This window comes from Fistularia commersonii, chromosome 21 (assembly GCF_037954325.1).
Source record: "Fistularia commersonii isolate RoL2024-O1a breed Wild chromosome 21, RoL_Fcom_v1.0, whole genome shotgun sequence".
Taxonomy (NCBI): domain Eukaryota; kingdom Metazoa; phylum Chordata; class Actinopteri; order Syngnathiformes; family Fistulariidae; genus Fistularia; species Fistularia commersonii.
The window spans coordinates 15,472,443-15,491,828 of NC_141304.1; the positions used below are offsets into that span (position 1 = coordinate 15,472,443).

Sequence of the window (19,386 nt, forward strand, 5' to 3'; positions counted from 1 at the left end):
AAGTGTGAATGAAAAGGTGCATGTTTCAGTAAGAGTCCCTGCGATTGGTCCGGGCCGAACCCGCCCCTCGGCCGACGACGGCTGGGATTGGCCGCCGCCGTCCCATTAGCCTGAGTGCAGGATAACGAATAATATGAATGAATGAACTGAAACGTGACATTCTACTGTGAATATCGACCTTATTATTAGCAGGTAACCGTTAGCGCCGCTGACGTCGGTAGCCGGAGGTCATCGTAGCCCCAGGCCAACGTCACGCCCTTGGCGTCCCTCTCCAGTCGAGGCAGAAGGCCGACCTGGGTTCCTGTAGATCACTTAAAGAGGTCCGATCTGGACCCGCTCCGGCCGGTTTTTTGAGGATCCTCACCGATCCCTCGCGGCGGATCCACGTCCGCCATATTTGGTGATTTGACGACGGCGGGGTTTGAATATACAGTCGCCTAAAAATACGTCTTTTTCACGCTAAATAGCGAAGACCTCACAGCACGGTTTGCCTGCAGACCATTTCTGAGCCGCGGCAGATAAAGGGATGATGGATTTACTCGCGAGCTGATAAGAAATTTCCAGCGTTGTTTCTTTTTGTCGTCTGTCTGGGCCGAGGGGAGATAACACCCCCACCTCCTCTAACTACTGCTTCTGCTCGCCGTGGTCTTTCTGTCCTCCTAACCGTCCCGACACGACCATTGTTTCCCCGGACGTCCAAAGCCGCCGACGTCTAATTCCCCCCTCCGAACATTTCCATCCGCCGGGTCGCATCTCGGATCGGGACGGAAAATACGGATTCGTATTCACGGCCGTCATTTTTACCGATAAACACAATCCACGCCAGGCGTACATTTGCCGCCTGTTTTTGCAAAACCTTCACCGCGGCAAGTTTGTTTGAGGGGAAACGGAGAGCCGCAAACTTCGAAATCCCTCTCATTTCGCCATGAAGACAAAGGGTCGTAACCCCCCCCCACCCGACACACAAACACACACACACACACACACACACCCCTCCGAGCATGGGTTTCCTTTTGGTCAGTATGTTTTCCCAAAGGATGAGGTTACATTCGAGCCCGGACGCTAATCCGTCGCTGCTGGTGCTGCGGCGGAGCAGCCAGACCACACAGCAGCTGAGGTCGGGGGGGGTTGACCTCTCCCTGCCGCGGGGGGGGGGGAAACGGGGGGTCTACCTGGAAGGTCACCCCACCTTCGACCGCCGCCGCCGCCACCGCCGCTTTCCCGATATCTGTCCTTGTTCGTGGGCTCGTTTTGCCAGCTTCGGAGCTCCGTGGGAGTTTTTCCGCAAACGAAAGCCACACATCCGCGGCCAAACCACAGGAATGGCAGAGTTTGTATTCCGTATCGTTCTGCATGTGGTCGCTCAGCCCCGCGTTATTGATACCAGTGGGAAAAATATCGTGAAACAATCAAATAATTATCCAAAAATAATCCAAATCGAGTTGATTCATTTTTCCTGCCGTTTTAATGGAGATGGTTTCGAATCAACGTGAAGCTATTGGAGTGTCTGTACTTGCGAGTGTTTTATTAGGACGTCTGTATTACTCGTATTCCCGCCGCTCAAACGCCGACCGTCCGAAGCGTCGACCCTCGTAACTCTCTCTGAAACGCATCGGAGATAATAACTAACCGACTCCAGCCTCGGACCGCAGCGGTTTTCCAAACGTGAGCACTTTAAATGCCACTTCCATCACATAACGCCGCTTTTTAAAAGTCCCCCCGCCGCGGCCGACTTTTAAATGATTCCTCCCCCGGGGGCGGGAGGCTCGCTCTCCGACAGGACGCCGTGCTTCCCGCCTCGCTCGCGCAGCCGGGACGGTAAAACATGTGTTCTGGACAGCGGGATTTCATGCATACGCTTAAATTGTTTCTGCTCATAAAACTGAGGACATTAACATGTCCGGACGGTTCCCCTGTCAGGAAAACAGATACGTGCGCCATTTGCATGGACGCCGCACGTGTACATATGTTTATTATCTCACAGGCCGAGCGTCCAGGTTCGCCCCGGACGCGTGTAACCATTAACCATCATTTATTTTCTATTTTTCTACTTGCAAGCTCTACTGCGCCGTCCACTTCCAGCTGTGCAAATCAAAATTTCACCGTCGTCGGACGATTTGAGGCGCATTCTCCTCCACTTAATTCGCCGAACGCGCGATTCGGGGTCTCCGATCGGCCTCCTCCGCACTGGGACGCGGGGAACTTCTCGCTGTGAGGCCAAGGATCTCACCGCCGCAGGTCGTTGCAAAAAAAAAAAAAAAAACGCCATCGCAACTTCCGAGGATTTCGAAGGACGATCGAAAAGGTCAAAGCGCTCTTTAGCCGGACCGGTGTTCCCCTGCCCGCCGAATGCAGCCGTCCCGTTTCACCTCCGCGCTCTACGCGCGTCCTAAACCAGCCACTTCCTGCGATTGTCCGTCAGACCCGTGTGGGAACACAATCTGTCACCCCCGCTTTCTCCCAGAGCGCCGGCTCGCTCGCAAGCGGACGCCCGGCCGCCCTCCCGCCCTGGTTACCAGTTACCGGGGTCGGTGGCGGAGCGAGGGAGGGAGGGAAGGAGGGAGGGACGATACGGCACAACAACTGTCTTCGCTGAGAAAGAGCGTCGGAGGGAGTGATCGAGAGTGAGAGAGTGAGAGAGAGAGAGAGAGAGAGAGAGGGGAGGCCGGTTCAGTTCGCACGAGAGGAAGTGCGAGGCGGCCGTTTGTGAGGCTGCTGTCAGTGCTCAGCTGGGCTCCGGAGCTGCAGCAGCGCTCCCACGCAGAGGAACCTCTCCTGGATGTCGGCGACCCTCCGCCGGTAAGAGATCCCGCTTTTTTTTCTTCATTCCGCGTGTCACCGCCGAGCGCCGGCCGCCAGATTCCACGGGAGCCCCCCCTCGCTGGAGGATGAGCGTGACGGGGTTCCTCCTCTTGGGTTTTGTCGGTGATATCCCGCACGGCAACGGAAAAGTTGTTTTTAAATATGATCCCTCTCTCTCTCTCTTTCTCTTTCTCTCTGTCGTGCCGGTTTGTGTGCGTTTGGGTTTGGAAGTGTTGTCTCTCAAGACGGGGAAGGGGAGAAAATTGGAAACAGACCCACCCACCCCGGAGAGTGTCCACACTGGAGTGTGCAGAAGAACAGGGGGACAAAGAACAACAGGCCGTCAATGCAACGCAGGGCTGGATGAGGCATCTGTTGTCAGAAACAGTCATAACGCAAACTGCACAAAACAAAAAACACGAAATATCAGCGGAGTTCTCCCAGGACGTTCTGCGGAGCGTCTTCAACCTCTCCAGGCCTTTATCTTTCAATCTAGTCTGTGCATTTCACTGTAAATCTCACGGCGCTTGAGGAGAACGTCCTCGCCGTATTTCATATCGCTCTGAAAAACCATCCTTCCTCCGGAGGGTCGAGTACAAGTCGGTCAAAACGGCGTGTTGGAAACGGGAAACTTTTCGCATTTTCCTGAGAAAAGGCGAAATCTATCGAAATAGGAACGTCCTTTAATACAAATAACGGCGATTTATTATTCCGAGGCAACAATCGAGCGCCGTAAATCTGCTCCCGGGGAACAAAAGGGATCGGTGACGTGCCGTTTTTGACGAAAGCCAACGCGTCACGCCCTCTTTCAGTCCGTGACATAATATTTGGAGGGCGAACCGAGCCGGCGGAGACCCGCTTGTGATTGGAGGGAAAACGCGGGAGACAAAAAAACAATGACCGCCGACTTCGAGCATGGGTTGCCGTGGCGATACAGAAGGAGACTCCGACCTGTTCCCGAAAGGTTGCGGACGCCGTCGGGCGATGTTTTGCTTTTGGCGTCGCAAAGATGAGCCGTGACCTGGAACTCTTGCGACGCAGAACCCTTCACTTCCGTCGCCCGCAAGGTCTTTTCGGACGGCGGCGAAGTCGCGACCTCGCCGGCGGAGGAAGTCCCGAGAGCGGTACGAATCAGCCAAACGCAAAAATAACTTGATCCGTTACAAGAGTGGCGCTGGAGGAGGGGGGGCTCCCGGGGACGTGACTCATGCGGCTCCTCTGTGAAGGATGCGTGTCACGGGATTCTAAATCATGCCGAGTGTGTGTCAGCTGAGGATACGCAGGGACGGGAATGTGGCGCGTTTCTGTCCCCGCCTGGATTCATCCAAAATAATGTTCGACCACAAACTACATTTGTGTTTTTGGGCACAAATGTCTTATCATAGCGATGCAGGGATCATCGTTGCGTTGGATATTTCTCGCCCGCTTCCACAACTACTGTGACGGAGAAAAAACATGATGCATCCCAGTGAAACCTTCCGATAAGCAGCTCATCCTCCGGAAAAGGTCATTTCGCATCCATCATTTTTTAATCTTTTATTTTCTCCGGCTCCATCGAGAGAAAACACTTTAACGCCCGGCTTCTGAGCTTTTCGAAGCGGCTGGGCGTTAAATCCGATGCAGTGTCTGAGTTGGTTAGCGCCCCCTGGTGGGAGTGTGTGTCCACTGCAGGGAGTTGATCCAGAAAATCTGGATCAACTCGGACTTCCGGGGGGGCGGGTCGGCGCCGCCGTTTTCATGGCGTCCGGGGAATTCTTTTTCATGTCACAGTACGATTCTATCCGCCGCTGTCAATCACCTGACGTGAGAAGGCCTCGCGTCTTGCGGGTTTTTTTCCTTTTGTCCTCATCTGGTTTTAAAATGACGAACCCTCTCGAGCGTTCTGACGTCTCGGCCCGTTTTTTTTTTTTCCGCTCGTTTTGCGCGCCGGAGTGCGAAGGCGTAGCGAAGCTGCACTTTCCAGTCGGTTTCCAGCGAAACCGCGCGGTCGCCGGGTGTCGCCTCGTCGCCCCGTGGGTTGACTTTGCGTTGCTGTCGGGAACAGAAAGGTCGTGGAAACCGCGAGCATCGGGTTCTCGCCTCGAAGCCGCCGCACGCCTGCCGGGTGCGTGAAATCAAAAATCCGACATCGCCGTACTTCGATACAGACATATATCGTCTATTTCGGACTTTTTCTCCGATCTTCCGATCAGCGGGCCTCGGACAGCTGCGTTTCTTCGGTTCCCTCCGTGATTGTAAATCACTTTAATTGACATCTAATACGACTTGTCGATACAAACAATAAACTGACGCAATCTTTTGCAAAGGGCAGCTTAATTGTGGGATTTCGGACAAAAAAAAAAAAAGGGGCGGAGCCACCGGGACTGCGTGAATGGATAATTGGCCACATGTGTGTATTGTTTCTGTGTGTGTGTGTGTTTTCTCAGTGCATTTGCTAACCTCTCCAACCGCCGCTTTTACGGAGGGACAAAATGCCGACAGAAAGGAGGGGGAAATCGGAAATAACAGCGGCAGAGCGAGCGGAGGGGAAGAAAAGCAGGAGGTGAAACGGGCAGAACGTCAGGCAATCTGAAACGCAGACCACGGTGATGATAAGTGGAGACAGTTGCGGCGCGTGACGGCGGGCGGAGAGAAGATCGGTGGAGGAAAAGCCAGGAGCCGAGCCAAGCAGGTGGAAAACAATGAACAGAGAGGAAGTAAAGCGAGCTGGGAAAATAGAAAGAGGGGCAAACAGCATTACCAAATTAAAACAGGAAATAAACCCCAGACAGGAGCTTTTCGATGGCGGCGCTCGACGAGATCAGAGAACATCGGACAAATTAGATAACCGAATCAAAACTAACCGAATAAACCCGAATCCACCGTCAGCGAAGCTTGGAAGTGGATTTGACGTCCGAAACCGGAGGTCATGGGGGTCACGGGGGGACTCGGGGGTTGCAGGGGGAAACCTCGAGTGTGTGCGCGCGCGCGTGCGTGTGTGTGTGTGTGTGTGTGTGTGTGTCTCTATGTGTGTGTGTTTTCTCTCTATGTTCTTCTATGTTCCCGAATAAGGCTCCGTCCGTTTGAGACCCGGTTGTGTGTCCGAGTGACCGGGTTCAGTTTTTAGTTCAGCACTCAGACAGCCAGTGTGTGTGTGTGTGTTTTCTCTCTATCCTCTATGTTCTTGAATGAAACTCTGTCCTTTCAGGGACAACCCCAGGGTCAAGACCCGGCTGAGTGTCCGAGCTTTGACTGGGTTCAGCTTTTAGTTCAGCATTCAGACAGTCAGTCAGTCAGTCAGTGTGTGTGAGTGTGTGTGTGTGTGTGTGTGTGTGTTCTCTATCTTCCATGCTCCTGAATGAAACTCCATCCTTTTGAGACCCAGTTGTGTGTCCACGCTTTGACCGGATTCAGCTATTTGTTCAGTACTCAGTCAGTCACTATGTATGTGTGTGTGTGTGTGTGTGAACTAAATCAACCCCTAACGACAGTAAAAAAAAAAAAAAAAAATCCTGTTTTCGTCCCCCTCCCCGGCCGGCCTGCGCCTGATACCAGGAAATCGGGCCCGATGATAACTCCACACATTCCACCGGTCACAGTAATGTACTGAGGCATTTCCGCCTCCGACTCCTCCGATGTCATGCACATTTTTCACAGCAAACAAACGCCGTCGGAGACGACGACGCGTCCCTGCGTCCGCCGCCGCCGCCGCCGCCGCCCGGTCGCGCAGGGGACACCTTAGCCGTGATCCCTGACACCTGCGCCGTCCCCTCGCCGCTCTCTATCTCCTCCGAAGCTCTTCTTCCTTCATTGTCTCTGGCACGGCGCCCTCCGACCGCTGCTCCCTCCTTCGGCGTATTGCCTGACCGCATTCCTCTCATTCCTGCCGGCTTCCTGTAACCGCTGGAGGAGTGAGCCCTCCTGGCCGCCGCGCTCCGCCTCGGAGTCCTTACCCATGTATGCCATATGCGGCTTTTGTTTTTAGCATCTTTATCATTTCGTCTTTAGCCGAAAACCCGGCGCGTGGGTCGAACGGCGCTCTAATCCCGACATTCACGCGCGATGACGACGAGCGGCGTGCGAGGAGGGCGTGAGGGGCTCAGATAAGAAGGGAGCCGCTTCGCTTACATCATGACCACGATGGTGACACGGCGATCCGCGGCGCCGAGCCAAAGCCGCCACTCCCAAACACAGCCGGGCAGCTCTAACGTGTCACCGTTCTCCAAAACAACACTTCTTTTTTACGACATTCTTTTTTTACTGCCGGTTTCGATCCCATCGTCTGAAAACCAGCTCACTCCGGTGGACGCTCGCGAACGCGCCGTTGCAATTCCGTTCTCGATTTAGACTAGATTCAACTTTATCACGTAGTCACGTAAGGATACGGAGTAACGAAATGCGTCTAGCATCTAATCAGAAGTGCAGAATGTGTGCTATATACAGATAAATGAAGTGTTTACAGAATAAATGCAATTATTTTGTGTTTTTTTCATGTTTTGTAACAGCAACTCTACAGAAGAGACAATATAGAGATGTTATATGAAGAATTTTACAATTATCTATCATTCTAACGTTTTTTTTTTTTTTTTTGGACTATTTGAGCATTTTTACCGTGATGAAATGTCCATATTCTAACTTAAGAAGACGAAAAAAACTGTAAAAAAAAATATAGTAAAATTCAACTAAAATTCATTTTATTAAATAAATCAAATACGAGAAACCCAGCATGGTGAACTCTGGCTCCCACCATCGCACCCACGCCGGGTCTCATACGGAACACCATTGGCTGAGTAGATCCGTACTCGGCACGCTATTGGCCGGTTGAGCGTGTCGTTCTGTTCCTCGTGTTGATTGGTTCATGGACAGAAGCGTCTGTGCCCGGCATCCAATCACCCGCTCGCTGCCGATCTGGTAAGAATACCGTCCACTTTGTGCTGTTTCGTTTGTGAAAGTGTCTTGCAATGTTTATTGTACGTATGAGAAGCGGAATTCGAACGACGGTGGGTTGATACCAGTTTGCGGGAGGTTTGTAAAGGGTTGACGGTTAACATATCTGTAAATATCATTAAGAAAAACGATCACATCTCTACTTTGCGGAAATTCACTTGGCGTTGGAATGTAACTCCCGTGCAAATTGAAGTTCCCCTTGTATTCAAGGTCCGATATCTCGCTCGCCAGGACAGGAGTGGGCGATCGGGCGAGAAATTGCAATTGAAATATTTGAATTTTTTGGCATTTTATTTCAATTCAAAATCATGAACGATCACATAAATGTACCGAGATTATTTTGCATGTAATGAAAAAAAAAAGGAAAAAATAAATAACATGCCCGGGTCTGCAGGAGGAGGAGCCTCCTCCTTGGATAATGGAAAAAATATAAAAACGAAGCTGCGTCGGAGGTCACGATGAGCGTACGATCTGTGCGTCTCCATCACGCACTGTTCAAAATGGATGAAAAACGCTATGAAATCCGATTTGCGCGTGCATTTCTGGGCGGGTACGAGACAGGGCGCCTCATGACCGCGGCGACGGGCCGCCCATTCGCAAGGGAAGACGCGCGGCGCCGCTGAACTCGCGAGCCCTCCGTTGCCCTTTCGCTCGCTCGGCCCGTAACGTTCCTCTTATACCAGCGGTTCTTCACCTTGTTGGAGGTACTGAACCCCACCTGTTTTACATGCGCATTCACCGAACCCTTCTTTATTGGATGGAGGATCGTTTCGTTGATGGGTACAAAGAACAGGCAGAGGAGCCTTTTCATGGAATCTGGCTCCCTTCACCTTGAATCCAGCAAGCGCTATGTTCTTGTAGCTCCCATCTCCATGCAGCTGAAGGAAGCCTTCTCTTAGTTTTGCCGGTGCTGGACTAGAATTGCTCATCTCGTCTTTGCAAATCATGCAGTTAGGACATCGATTCCAATCACGAATCCGTATTGTACGTGTTCTTCCGACCGCTTTCTTTTTTTGCTCGACATAATTAGTATGAAGGGATTAAAATATTAAGAAAGAAATCACATGACGTACCATCACGACAGTCACAAGTTACTACAACTGAGCGCGCCAAAATCCCCGCGGCACGGATAGGCCGAGCTATGTAGCGTGATCACCTGCGGCCGGTGATGTCATCACCAATGTGTGTCTTGACCTCCGCCGAACCCCTGGGGTTCCATCGAACCCAGGTTAAGAACCACTGTCTTATACAATTTACGGAACAACAGCCCCGGCAGGGCCGGAGTCAGGCCGGGTCACGCGAAACCCGACGCCGGCCCGGCGGGCTGTCCGGGCCGTGTTATTCTCCCGGGTCGATGTCGACGCGTTTACCGTAACGTGAGACTTTTTGTTGGCACGAGGCGCAGGAAGGTGTTGTTTCGGAGAAGCGGCGAGGAAAGCGAAGCGCTTTTCCAACGTGGACGACCCGCTTCTCCAGGCTCCTCCGAGCTTTTTAGTCAAGTTACGAGAAAGGTCGTTCTCCATCTGCTGAAGATTTACCTCGTTTTTTTTTTGTTTTTTTTTTCGCGGCATCGGTGCGTTTTAATGCGATAACCTTACTGGAAATGAAACAGACACGCCGTGCAATTACGGCGGGATTTCGGCTCCCTTTGTCCCGTCATCATGCTGCCATCTTAATTAGTTAAGGGTATTTGCTTTTGCATGCTGAGAAAACAAGGCTCTTTTATGCAGCGTGCTAAATAAACACAGATCTGGTTCATGCCAACCTGGACGCTCGTTATAAGTCATCCAAATCCCGATACCGACGGGTGGAATCGCGGCGTTTTCGCTCCCGGGGGGAACCTCCGTGCTTCCAGGCGTTTGTCATCGTCACCATTTTATTGGAGGCTAACAGGAATACTCATGGGTCGCTATGAAAACCCGGGATTTATCGCGCGTTTGTATTTGTTTTGCACGCCTTACGTAAGATTCTTGTAACTTTAATTTCGCTCTTACACAACATTTAGCCGTAAGAACAAAAACAAACACTTAATTGGTTCGAGAGACATTTTAAGACGATTAAATTCCCTAAAAGACGCCGTCAATAGCCTGTGATAAAAAAACACAGGGCTCTAATATGGGTCATGTTAAGTGACATGTTTTAAGGCTTCAACCCGTATGATATATTTTAGGAGGTGGTGTTATTGTGTGATGAAGAGCATCACACACACACACACACACACACACACACAAGTGACTTAATCTTAATCTCACATTAACCCATCACTAGACGGGTTTTCACAGTGAAGTTTAAAACTGGAGTCCCCTCAGTATAAATTGTCTGCACAGTATGTGTGTGTGTGTGTGTGTGTACGCGCGCAAAAATGACTCACACACCAAACACACACCGTATTCCGGCAGCTGCGTGCAGCAGGTGGAGCCCTCACACCAGTGCACACACACTCTCACACACACTCTCACACACACATGCACACACACTCTCACACACTCGTATACGGAGGTGAGCGGCAGTCGAGCGGCGGCTCATGCACGGTCGGCAGCCTCCGAGGCGGACGCGCTTCCATCACGGGGAAAAAAGAAACTTTTTAATTTAAATTTAAAAACAACTTTTTGATTCGTTTAAAAAAAGCGTAAATAAAAACAACGGGTCGCGCGTGAAGCTGTTTACGGCTCGTGACAGCGGGCACGTGCCGGCCGCTTGGTTTTCTCTCGCGACCGGAAGAGCCGGGCGAGAGGACGGGCGGGGGACCGGAAGTACGGACGCACGGAAGCGCGCACGGACGGAGGCGTCGCCGGCCTGCGAACCCGAAGGGACGGAACGGAATGGCGACGAGCCGCCGCTGAAATACACCTGACCGAGACGAGGTAAGGCGGGAACAAGCTGAACACACATACACACACACACACACACACACACACACACACACACACACATGGCATGAGTGGTGTGTTGGACTCATTCATGTTTGGTTGTTTGATGGGCAGCTGTGCTTCAGTGTCTGCACTATTATTATTGTTATTATTATTGTTGTTGTTGTTGTTATTGTTATTATTATTGTTGTTGTTGTTGTTGTTTGGACAGCAGGGTCATGAAGTGGTGACCTCTTCCACCTCCTGGGGTCAGATCCCCACAGGGGGGCCTGTGTGTGTGTGTGTGTGTGTGTGTGTGTGTGTGTGTGTGTGTGTGTGTGTGTGTGTGTGTGTGGTCTCCTGCATGCATGGGGTTCCTCCAGGGGTTCCTCCAGGTCCTGCAGGTTGGCTGGAGACCTTAAGTTGTCCAGGTGTGTGAATGAGAAGGTGGCGAGGCGTCTCGGGTTCAAACCCACAGATGCAGATTGTTTCTATCCATCGTTGTCTTTTATAAAGTGCCCTCATGTTTTAAGAAAGGCGCTCATAAACCAGATCTATTATTATTATTATTATGATTATTATTATCCCCATGCCTCTTGCAGCCTGAGTGCAGGATAATGGACTGATTATGACAGTTATTATAGTGACAGAAGTCATGATAGTCTTTGTCGTCGTGGTCCCTGGACAGCAGAAAGCAGCCCGAAGTCGTAGCTCTCGGCCTCCCGCGGCGTCCGGGTTCCCCCTCCGGACGGGCGAGATCGAGTCGTCGCCTCTTCCTATGGAGTTCGGCGTGAGTTTATGCTGAAAACTGAAAAGGTCCCCGACCAGTTTCTCTCCCTCTTCGCTTTCATCGCCGACGCTAATTTGGATGAGATAATAATTGCCTTTCCCGCCTGCCTGCCGACAGACGGGTCTTTACTTTCAATCTGCATCGTGCGGCCTCTTTAACCTCGCTCGATCGTGTCTGCACCGGCGCGTTTTCGAGCGAATCCCGTGGATGTTTTCACGCTCGGGCTAACGTCGGATAGCCGCAACGACCCGATAAGATATATATTAAATATCTGTCGGAAAAGTCTTCTTCCCTGCTAACGGACCCCGATCTTTTATTGAGTTTAAACGTAACGTAAAGGGCTGGTTTGTGTCCGTGGCAGGAGCTCCTCCGGTCGGGGAGATGCCGATCAGATCTGTTTTCTTCTGAAATGCTGACTGCGTCACATGTTCTCCACATGTATATTTTTTTATTGTTTAGACTTTTCAAGGCAAACCTTTGGAAAGGCCAGACTTTTACTTGCATGCACTTCAACAAGGCGACGGAGGGTTCCTTTGCTGTGCACGAGGGCCGCTACGCTAAGCTTATTAGAATATGTCATGACATGTAAAAGAAACAGAGTTTGATTTAAAGCACGACTGAACGGCGGCGCCTGTAAGTCGTACCTCAGAGACGAAGTTCTTCACGTTGCCCCTCCGATGGACATTAGCTAGCTTGACGGAAGGAAATGCCGATTAGCGGTTAGCATCGTCTCCGATGGCCAAACAAAAGCGTCGAGAACATTCCCCCATGTTGTCACGGTACCCAGCTCATTTTCGAGTGATTCGTTATCTGTTCTACTGACTCAGCGCACGGGATGAGCAAACGGAGGCCGAGATCATCCCCGACACGCCCGCCGTTTGCCGAGAAACACAGGAACGTGCGAGGAAGGCCGCAGGAATCCAGTCGTGAACTGTCCTGCTACGCACTGCAAGCTCACTCGAACTTGAGAGTTGACCTCGGGTGGTGTTTTGATAGCTGAATGTTCCCGCACACGTGTTGAATGCGCATGCGACAAGTGTCTGGTGTGGACGCCATGATGTCCATCACCTGCGGCGAGGAAGAGGCGGCCTTTGGAAACAAACATGGAGAACGAATGGCGTTCGCACCGGATTCTGTACTCGAGAAACGTGGAAAGGGAAGTGGCGTCGAAGTACGTAAACGCCGCCGCCGAGCGATTCTTCACCGTCGAGACGTGGAAACAGAACTCTCAACCTTTTCACGGTGGTTTGCTTTCAACGCCGAGTTCCACTATGGAAGCGGACACTTCCCTCGTCGCGTTACGGTTTCTTCGTCACGACCGCGACGGACGCCTCCGCTGATATTCGAAGCGTTGCCGCTTTTTGATTTTGGATTGTTCGCTCAGAGAGAAGTGATACTGATGAGCTCAGCACTGTTACAAATCTCAACTAACGAAATTTCTGCTATTTTTAGCCCGCAGAGCGCTCTCGCCGCTGCAGGGACGGTAGGCTGAAGGTGATTCTGCATTGAGAATGTCGATCGCCGCCAGCGCTCGCGAAAAAAAACACACCTCGGGCCCGCGATTACATTTGTATCCGACCCAGATTCGAAAACCTAATTGGGTAAAAATCGGATAAAAAGCCGAGGCGAACTATTGGTGACACCGGATAGCCCCTCGGAGGGAACCCGGGCCCTCGCCAGGTATCCGTCGGGCTCAGATATTTGTACTACGGGCTTGTTGTGAATGTGAATATCAACCCTTTCCCAGATAACCTTTAAAAGTCCCTTGTGTTTTCCCAATGTGAGCCACAGCAGCGCACTGACAATAGACACAGTGTTCTGGACCGACCACAGCCCCAGATCACATTTCCTGTTCCTGATTTAAGTTCAACTCATCTGACTACTGATACACTCCTCCCCAAAATCACTCCACTTTTGTGTGTGTGTGTGTGTGTGTGTGTGTGTGTGTGTGTTTCGGGAAAGATGGAGAGCATTAGGAAAATCAACAGAGTTCAAACAAAAACAGTTACTTTATCAAAACCAGCAGTAAATCAGGCTAGTTCCAGAAGACAGCAACCCCCTTTATTGACTGCAGGATGTATCTGAATCAAAGAATCCCTTCTGTGTAAATAGCCATCTAACCTAGTTTGCAATAATACACTGCGATACACATTATTGAGCAGACAAAGGGGTGACTTATAGTCGGAAGTGTGGCATGAGAACCTGTTTTCTCAGTCAAATCGTTTTCCATCCCTGCGTACAGGCAGCGTTGCCGTGCGTCGGCGTCCAAAGGCCGGTTTGCTCTCAGGAAAGGATCGAACGGATCAACCTTATCAGAATCCGCCCGTGTCAGACGCGTCCGGAATAGACGCCGAGGAAGCGCCGGCGTCCGAAAACATCAGGAGACGTTTTTATTAAAGGTGACGGTTCCGCCTGTGAGGACGCGAAACGTGCGTGATGTGGTTTCTGGCGGGGGGGGGTCGCACACGTGGCCGCTTCCTGCCGGGTCAGAAGGGCGGCTCGTGTTTTTTCATTTGCATTTTTAAGCCCGTTGCCGTCGCGGCGATTTGCATGGGATGTGTGCGAGCGTGGGCGTGCGAATGACAAGCACCTGCCATTCATTTCTATCACCGCCATCACCGTCGGGTTTCTTTAATTCCTTCTTTTTTTTTTTTTTTTTTTTAGCAGTCACACATTTTCTGTCAGTCTCATGCCAACCTCATGACAGCACCCCAGGCCAAATTTAGTTTATCCCATCCAAAAAAGATGACCTTTATCCAACCACAGAAGAAATAATGAAAGGATTTCAACAATTGTCCGTCTGTTGGAGCTGTGGGAACTTAAGTTAAAGAGTCACACTGAAGAGCATGTCAGCTTGTGATACTTCCTCTTAGAATCTCACACACACACACACACACACACACACACTCCAGGCCGAGCTGGTCACCCAGCCGCTCGTCCTGCGCCGCCTCTGGGAGGCTGCATCAAGCGGGGAATCATCACGCCGTCATTTTCTGTGGAGGAAAGTGACGGGGTCGGTATTTGACGTCAGTGAGGGGCGACAAATGTTTACTTCCTATTAATTCCCCGCTCCGAAAAACACTACGGCAGTTCGTAACGGCGTCCGAAAGAAGACTTGAACTTTCAGATCTCATCTTTGTCTGGTTCTGTGTCAACTTTTTGTTTTTCCCCTATTTCAAGCTGTAGCAAATGGAACCGCTTTTTTTTTCTTAGCTCCGCTATGAACGAAGTTATTTAACAGGTATTTGATTAGTTATGACTCAAAACAGAGAATAGCCGGGGAGAAAAAAGAAATTAGCGTCGAAGGCTGCATATCATAAATAGGTATTTGACTTTCAGTCGGTTTGAATTTTGAATACTAGCTCAACTGACTTGTAGTGTTCTCGCCAAGTCAATAACTGCAAGTGTTGATTTTACTTAAGGAGGTCGGCACTCACAGGAGGACGGCGCCCATCGTCCCTCATCCTTCTGCTGGTAAGCATCTCATTTTGCGAGCCGTCGGACGTTTATCACCTCTCCGCAGGTTCGGTCACGGGAGAAAAAGCCGTGCGGAAATCGGCGATTACGATAGTCGCAACTTCACGCTCGCTGCAAATACTTTCTATTTTGTCATCGAAATCACAATCTTTGCGGCCGGGAAAGCTGCGCCGACAAGTTTGTTTGTCGGCGTCATTGTCGGCGTTCGCCACCCGTACCTGCGTACGGTTCACGCACGGACGGCTGGCACACATTGGAAGTTGGCTAATATGTACAAGTCTCCCGCGAAGATTGCCGCACGCAAACACGTGCGGGCGATCGCACCTGCTATTAATACACTTACAAGCACACACGCCACTCACTTATACAAACAAGTGGTGCCGCGCTATTAATAAGTCAAGAAACGGCGACGCATAAACTCGGTGTCAGCAAACATCCGCGCGCCGGCCTCGCTCGCACACGGCTAACACATGCATGCTAACAGGTGAGGCTAAAAATACCCGGCGTTTTAGCAGGACCTGCACGAAGAGATACAGGAGTTCTTTCAAAAGACACAAATGGGCACTATTAATACACCGAGCGTACACATGTACACGCTCCCCCTCAACTGTCGCACACGCAGATCCTACTTATGCAAACACAAAGACCTGCTGTGTACACTCGAAAGGAACAACTGCGACCTATTAATATCTTGGCGCGCACAGGGGCGGACACACAAGTACACACACATATGGATGCACACATAGAGAGATTGATACTCCAGCTGCTCGGAAGCGGAGGGACAGAATGTCCCCAACAGCTGTGGATTCCTCCGAGCAGAAGGAAGGCGGGAGACAGATGAGGACGGGGCGAACGGTGACAGGCTGGAGGAACGGCCGAAGGTGGCGGCGGCGGCGGCGGCGGCGGCGGCGCCGCAGCGGACGGGTTTTAAAGCGGCGTGTACGTTCGGGGTGAAAGAGCGGCACGAAACGCCCCCGCCGGGGACGTTAAACTCGCCGAAACGATACGAAGCGGGTTTGGACGCCGTGGCTGGTATTTGTGCACGGAAATAGCAGCTAACGCTTAACTCCGTGCGTGTCGCACAAAAGCGGTGCTCACGCTCGGCCGACAATAAACAAGGCTCACTTCCAGGCCACGGGGAAGATAAAAATAATGCTGATGGACATCTGTAACTCTGGAGCTGCAGCAGAAATGGGCCAAAGAGGCCATTCAACCAAAATAGACTCTTCTGCTTGCCTAAATGAACCAAGAGGATGTTATGGTGCAGGCTAACTTTAGAAACAGGAAGTCACTGTTTCTGTGTTGCTGTGTGTGTGTCTATACGTGTGTGTGTGTGTGTGCGGTGCTGCAGAAGGACCACAGAAGGAGGATGATGGTTGTGAAATGAATATGCTATAACAGAAACCAGAAGCTGTCTCCCCTGGCTATTTTTAGAACAAATGAAAAGCAGAGGAGCCTACTCAGTTTTTAAACATGTTCTCGAAAATATTTGCAGCGTTATTTACCTCGGTGTATAAACCCCCCCCCCCCCCCCCCTCGTTCGCTGCATTCTTTCGACCCGACACGCGTGCGACGCCGATGCCCCCCTTCGCTCGGTGAAATCACAAGTAATAATGAACAGATTTGGAGATTTGGAAATCGTGAAAGCCCGTCTGTGTATCGGCCCCCCTCTCAATTTCTTAAATAAAACTCTTTTTTTATTGCGACACATGACCGGAGTAGCGAGTCATGTGTCTCTCCATACCGACTCCAACCCTCGAGTCCCGGCCCGGCACTGATGAGACATTTAAAAACATCTCCCAAGAAAGGAAAGTGTCATCGAACATCACCGTGGGGTTTGTAAATAAGCCTCTCGCTGGATAATAAATACAGCGTGTGCTGCAGCACGGCCTGCGCTGGATTTCCTGAATAAGAATACACCACAGGTATTTTTTTTTCTGGCGGCATCGATGAGAAAAGTCATTTCCTTTCCTCCAGGGGAGCGTATGTGGTAATTGTGTGTGTGTGTGTGTGTGTGTGTGTGTGTGTGCTCCAATGAGAGGGAAAAATAGAGCTTCTGCACATGTCCTCACCATCACAACCCCCGTAGATGTCCTCTTAAGAAAAAAAGCCACATCTCCCTGCACACACACACACACATATTTTAACAACACGCAGTGTTTCACCTGCGTTTCACCGGCTCTCTGATTAAGTCTCTGGTGTCACCCGGCCAGGTAGGATTCCATTGAGATTGACACCGGAGAGCCGGAAGCCTGAAGGCTCGGGGTGTGTCGTCCGCTCTGCTGAGATGAGCTGTGTATTTCGGTTTGCATCTCATAAAAGGTTATTGTTTTTACGATGCCGCGCCGCAACAGGCAACAGAACTGAAACCAAACTTTGCATAAATTGCTAGCTTTGTCTGGAAGTCGTTTGGGTTTTTATGAACTCCCTGGCAATTCTTTGTTTTTATATTTTACCTTTTACATTCCAGGTTACTCTTGATCTGCACTAATGGCTGCATGGGAGTTTACACACACTCACTCACACACACACACACACACACAGAGCATCATTTATTTAACAAAGCAAAATATGGTGGAGACACACCGCTTCTCCTTTGGTGGGTTTTCTAATTCACACAGTCATCACCCAAACCGCAGCGTCACTACAGAAGACCCGATCGCAGTGTTTGCTCGGAGAAGATAAACGGGACGCCGACGAACACACACACACACACGCACACGCAAATTTTGTTTCAGTAAATTTCCACGTTTGTGTTTCCCACTCCCTCCACCCCATCTCTCTGCCCCACAGGGAACAAGGTGTCCCGTTCCACACTGTACATCTCCGCCTTTGTCTCGGCGTACAAACATTCTTCGCCGCGTTTATCGGGTTCACGAGCGTGTTTCATTGAAACGTGGAAACGCTTGGTGTCTAGGTTATATGAGACGCTGCAAAAAAAAAACCAACAAAAAAAAAAAAACAACAAAAATCCCAGCGTAAGCTCTCACCGCAGCCTATCCGTTTACTGTTTTTGATTCATGAATCCTATCTGAGACCGTATCCCGTGTTTACACAACATTCCATTAACATATTTGCAATAACCTCCGAATTGTATAAGGGGTCACGCCTTTTCTTTTTCCATTTCCAGCCACCTGCTGAAAATATTTTCTCCTTTCAAGACGCGCAGATGTGGTAAATCCGTCTCCCCCGGTACGAAGCGCGGCCATTTATTCTATTGATATTAGCAGAACATGGCGGGGAGATAACGGATGAATGACCCAAATGTCGCGACCGAGCGAGGTTTTGAGATCCCCCTCCCCGGCGCCGTTTCCTCGGGAGTCTCTCCTCCGTGGCCCTCCAACCCCACACAAAGAACAACCCTCTCTCCGCTTCCTTCGCCGCCTTCTTGGACGGAGGCCAGTTGACTCGAGGCAGGAAGAATTGGGAGAAATGAAATATGACGGGTGGATGTACGGCGTTCAAGTACAAACACACGTCTCCGGCTGAGAAATAAGCCGGCGAAACAGTGCGTTTGTCGTCTGGTTAAAGCACAAAAACAAGTTTGTTTTTTTTTCCAGGGTGGCCGGCGGAGGCCGAGTTCAAGGCCCTTTTCTGTGATTATCTGATGAAAACAAACTCTGGTCACCTCGTGCGCCCGGAATAGCGTCTCCTGAAACGATGGCGCCGCTTTAACCACGGAAAAATCAATGACTGTTGCTTTTTACACCTTTTGATAATTTTGTGGTGTGTGTGTGTGTGTGTGTGTGTGTCAGAGTGACATCATGACCCAGTCATAACTTTCATATTGATTAACAACGGAAAATACCGTCGCCGCTTCTCCTTCCGCAAGCCTTGAACGCCGCGGCTTATGGATTATGGACGGGTTTTTTGGCGGCGCTAACGAGCTTCACGCCACAGAAACATTTAGCGATGAAATTCGGAGGCCGTTCATTTCCGACAGCGAAGACGACGACTTTAACGGGTTTAGATAGCCATCGGCTGGAGGAGGACGCAGAAAATGGGGATAGAAAATGGATGGGTTGGGCCATTTAGGATTCATCTTTTTCATCGGCCGTGTTACAGTCACTGTGCGGATAAAAAAGCATTTCCAGCACGTAGCTGTGGATGTTACCAGTACACATTTAGTTAAAAGTTTCTATGTAAATATCTCGTGCTACAAAGTGGACACCTGTGGCTTATAGACAAGCGCGGCCTTTATATGCACACATAAATTCGCTTGTTTCATTTTAGCCGGTGCAGCTTGTATTAATGTGCGCTGAATTTCAAAGTGACCTGCTTTTCCATATAATCTCTCTCTGTCTCTTCCCTTCCTCCATTTATCCCTTCAGGTGATCATCAGCGATAACGCTTCTTAAATCCACGCGGGGAGCGTCTCATGGATCTTCGCGTCTCCCAGAGGTTGGCACACCCCGGCGCAGATTCAGCTATGATGGCCCCCCATCCTCCCTTTTTCCTGGGACCCCTGTCCTCTCAGCACTGCTCCCAGTTTTCCCAGCAGCACCTGCAGGTGAGGGCGAACGGCGGCGAACATTTTTAAAA

At 50.7% G+C, this 19,386-nt stretch overlaps 1 protein-coding gene across 3 annotated transcripts in view; it reads left to right on the plus strand.

Annotated features, from left to right (window-relative positions):
* Window positions 1-2,680: 2,680 nt before the first annotated feature.
* LOC147222446 (histone deacetylase 7-like) overlaps window positions 2,681-19,386 on the plus strand; it is a 44,801-nt gene continuing 28,095 nt past the window's right edge. For 2 of the 3 annotated variants that reach the window (XM_086168854.1, XM_086168856.1), the window contains exons 1-2: window positions 10,462-10,592; window positions 19,176-19,354. In XM_086168854.1, coding sequence (XP_086024980.1) covers window positions 19,223-19,354 — 132 coding nt within the window. In that variant the 5' untranslated portion in view covers window positions 10,462-10,592; window positions 19,176-19,222. Of the gene's footprint in view, window positions 2,800-10,461; window positions 10,593-19,175; window positions 19,355-19,386 lie in introns of those variants that run through there. The other variant, XM_086168855.1, reaches the window with a different exon arrangement.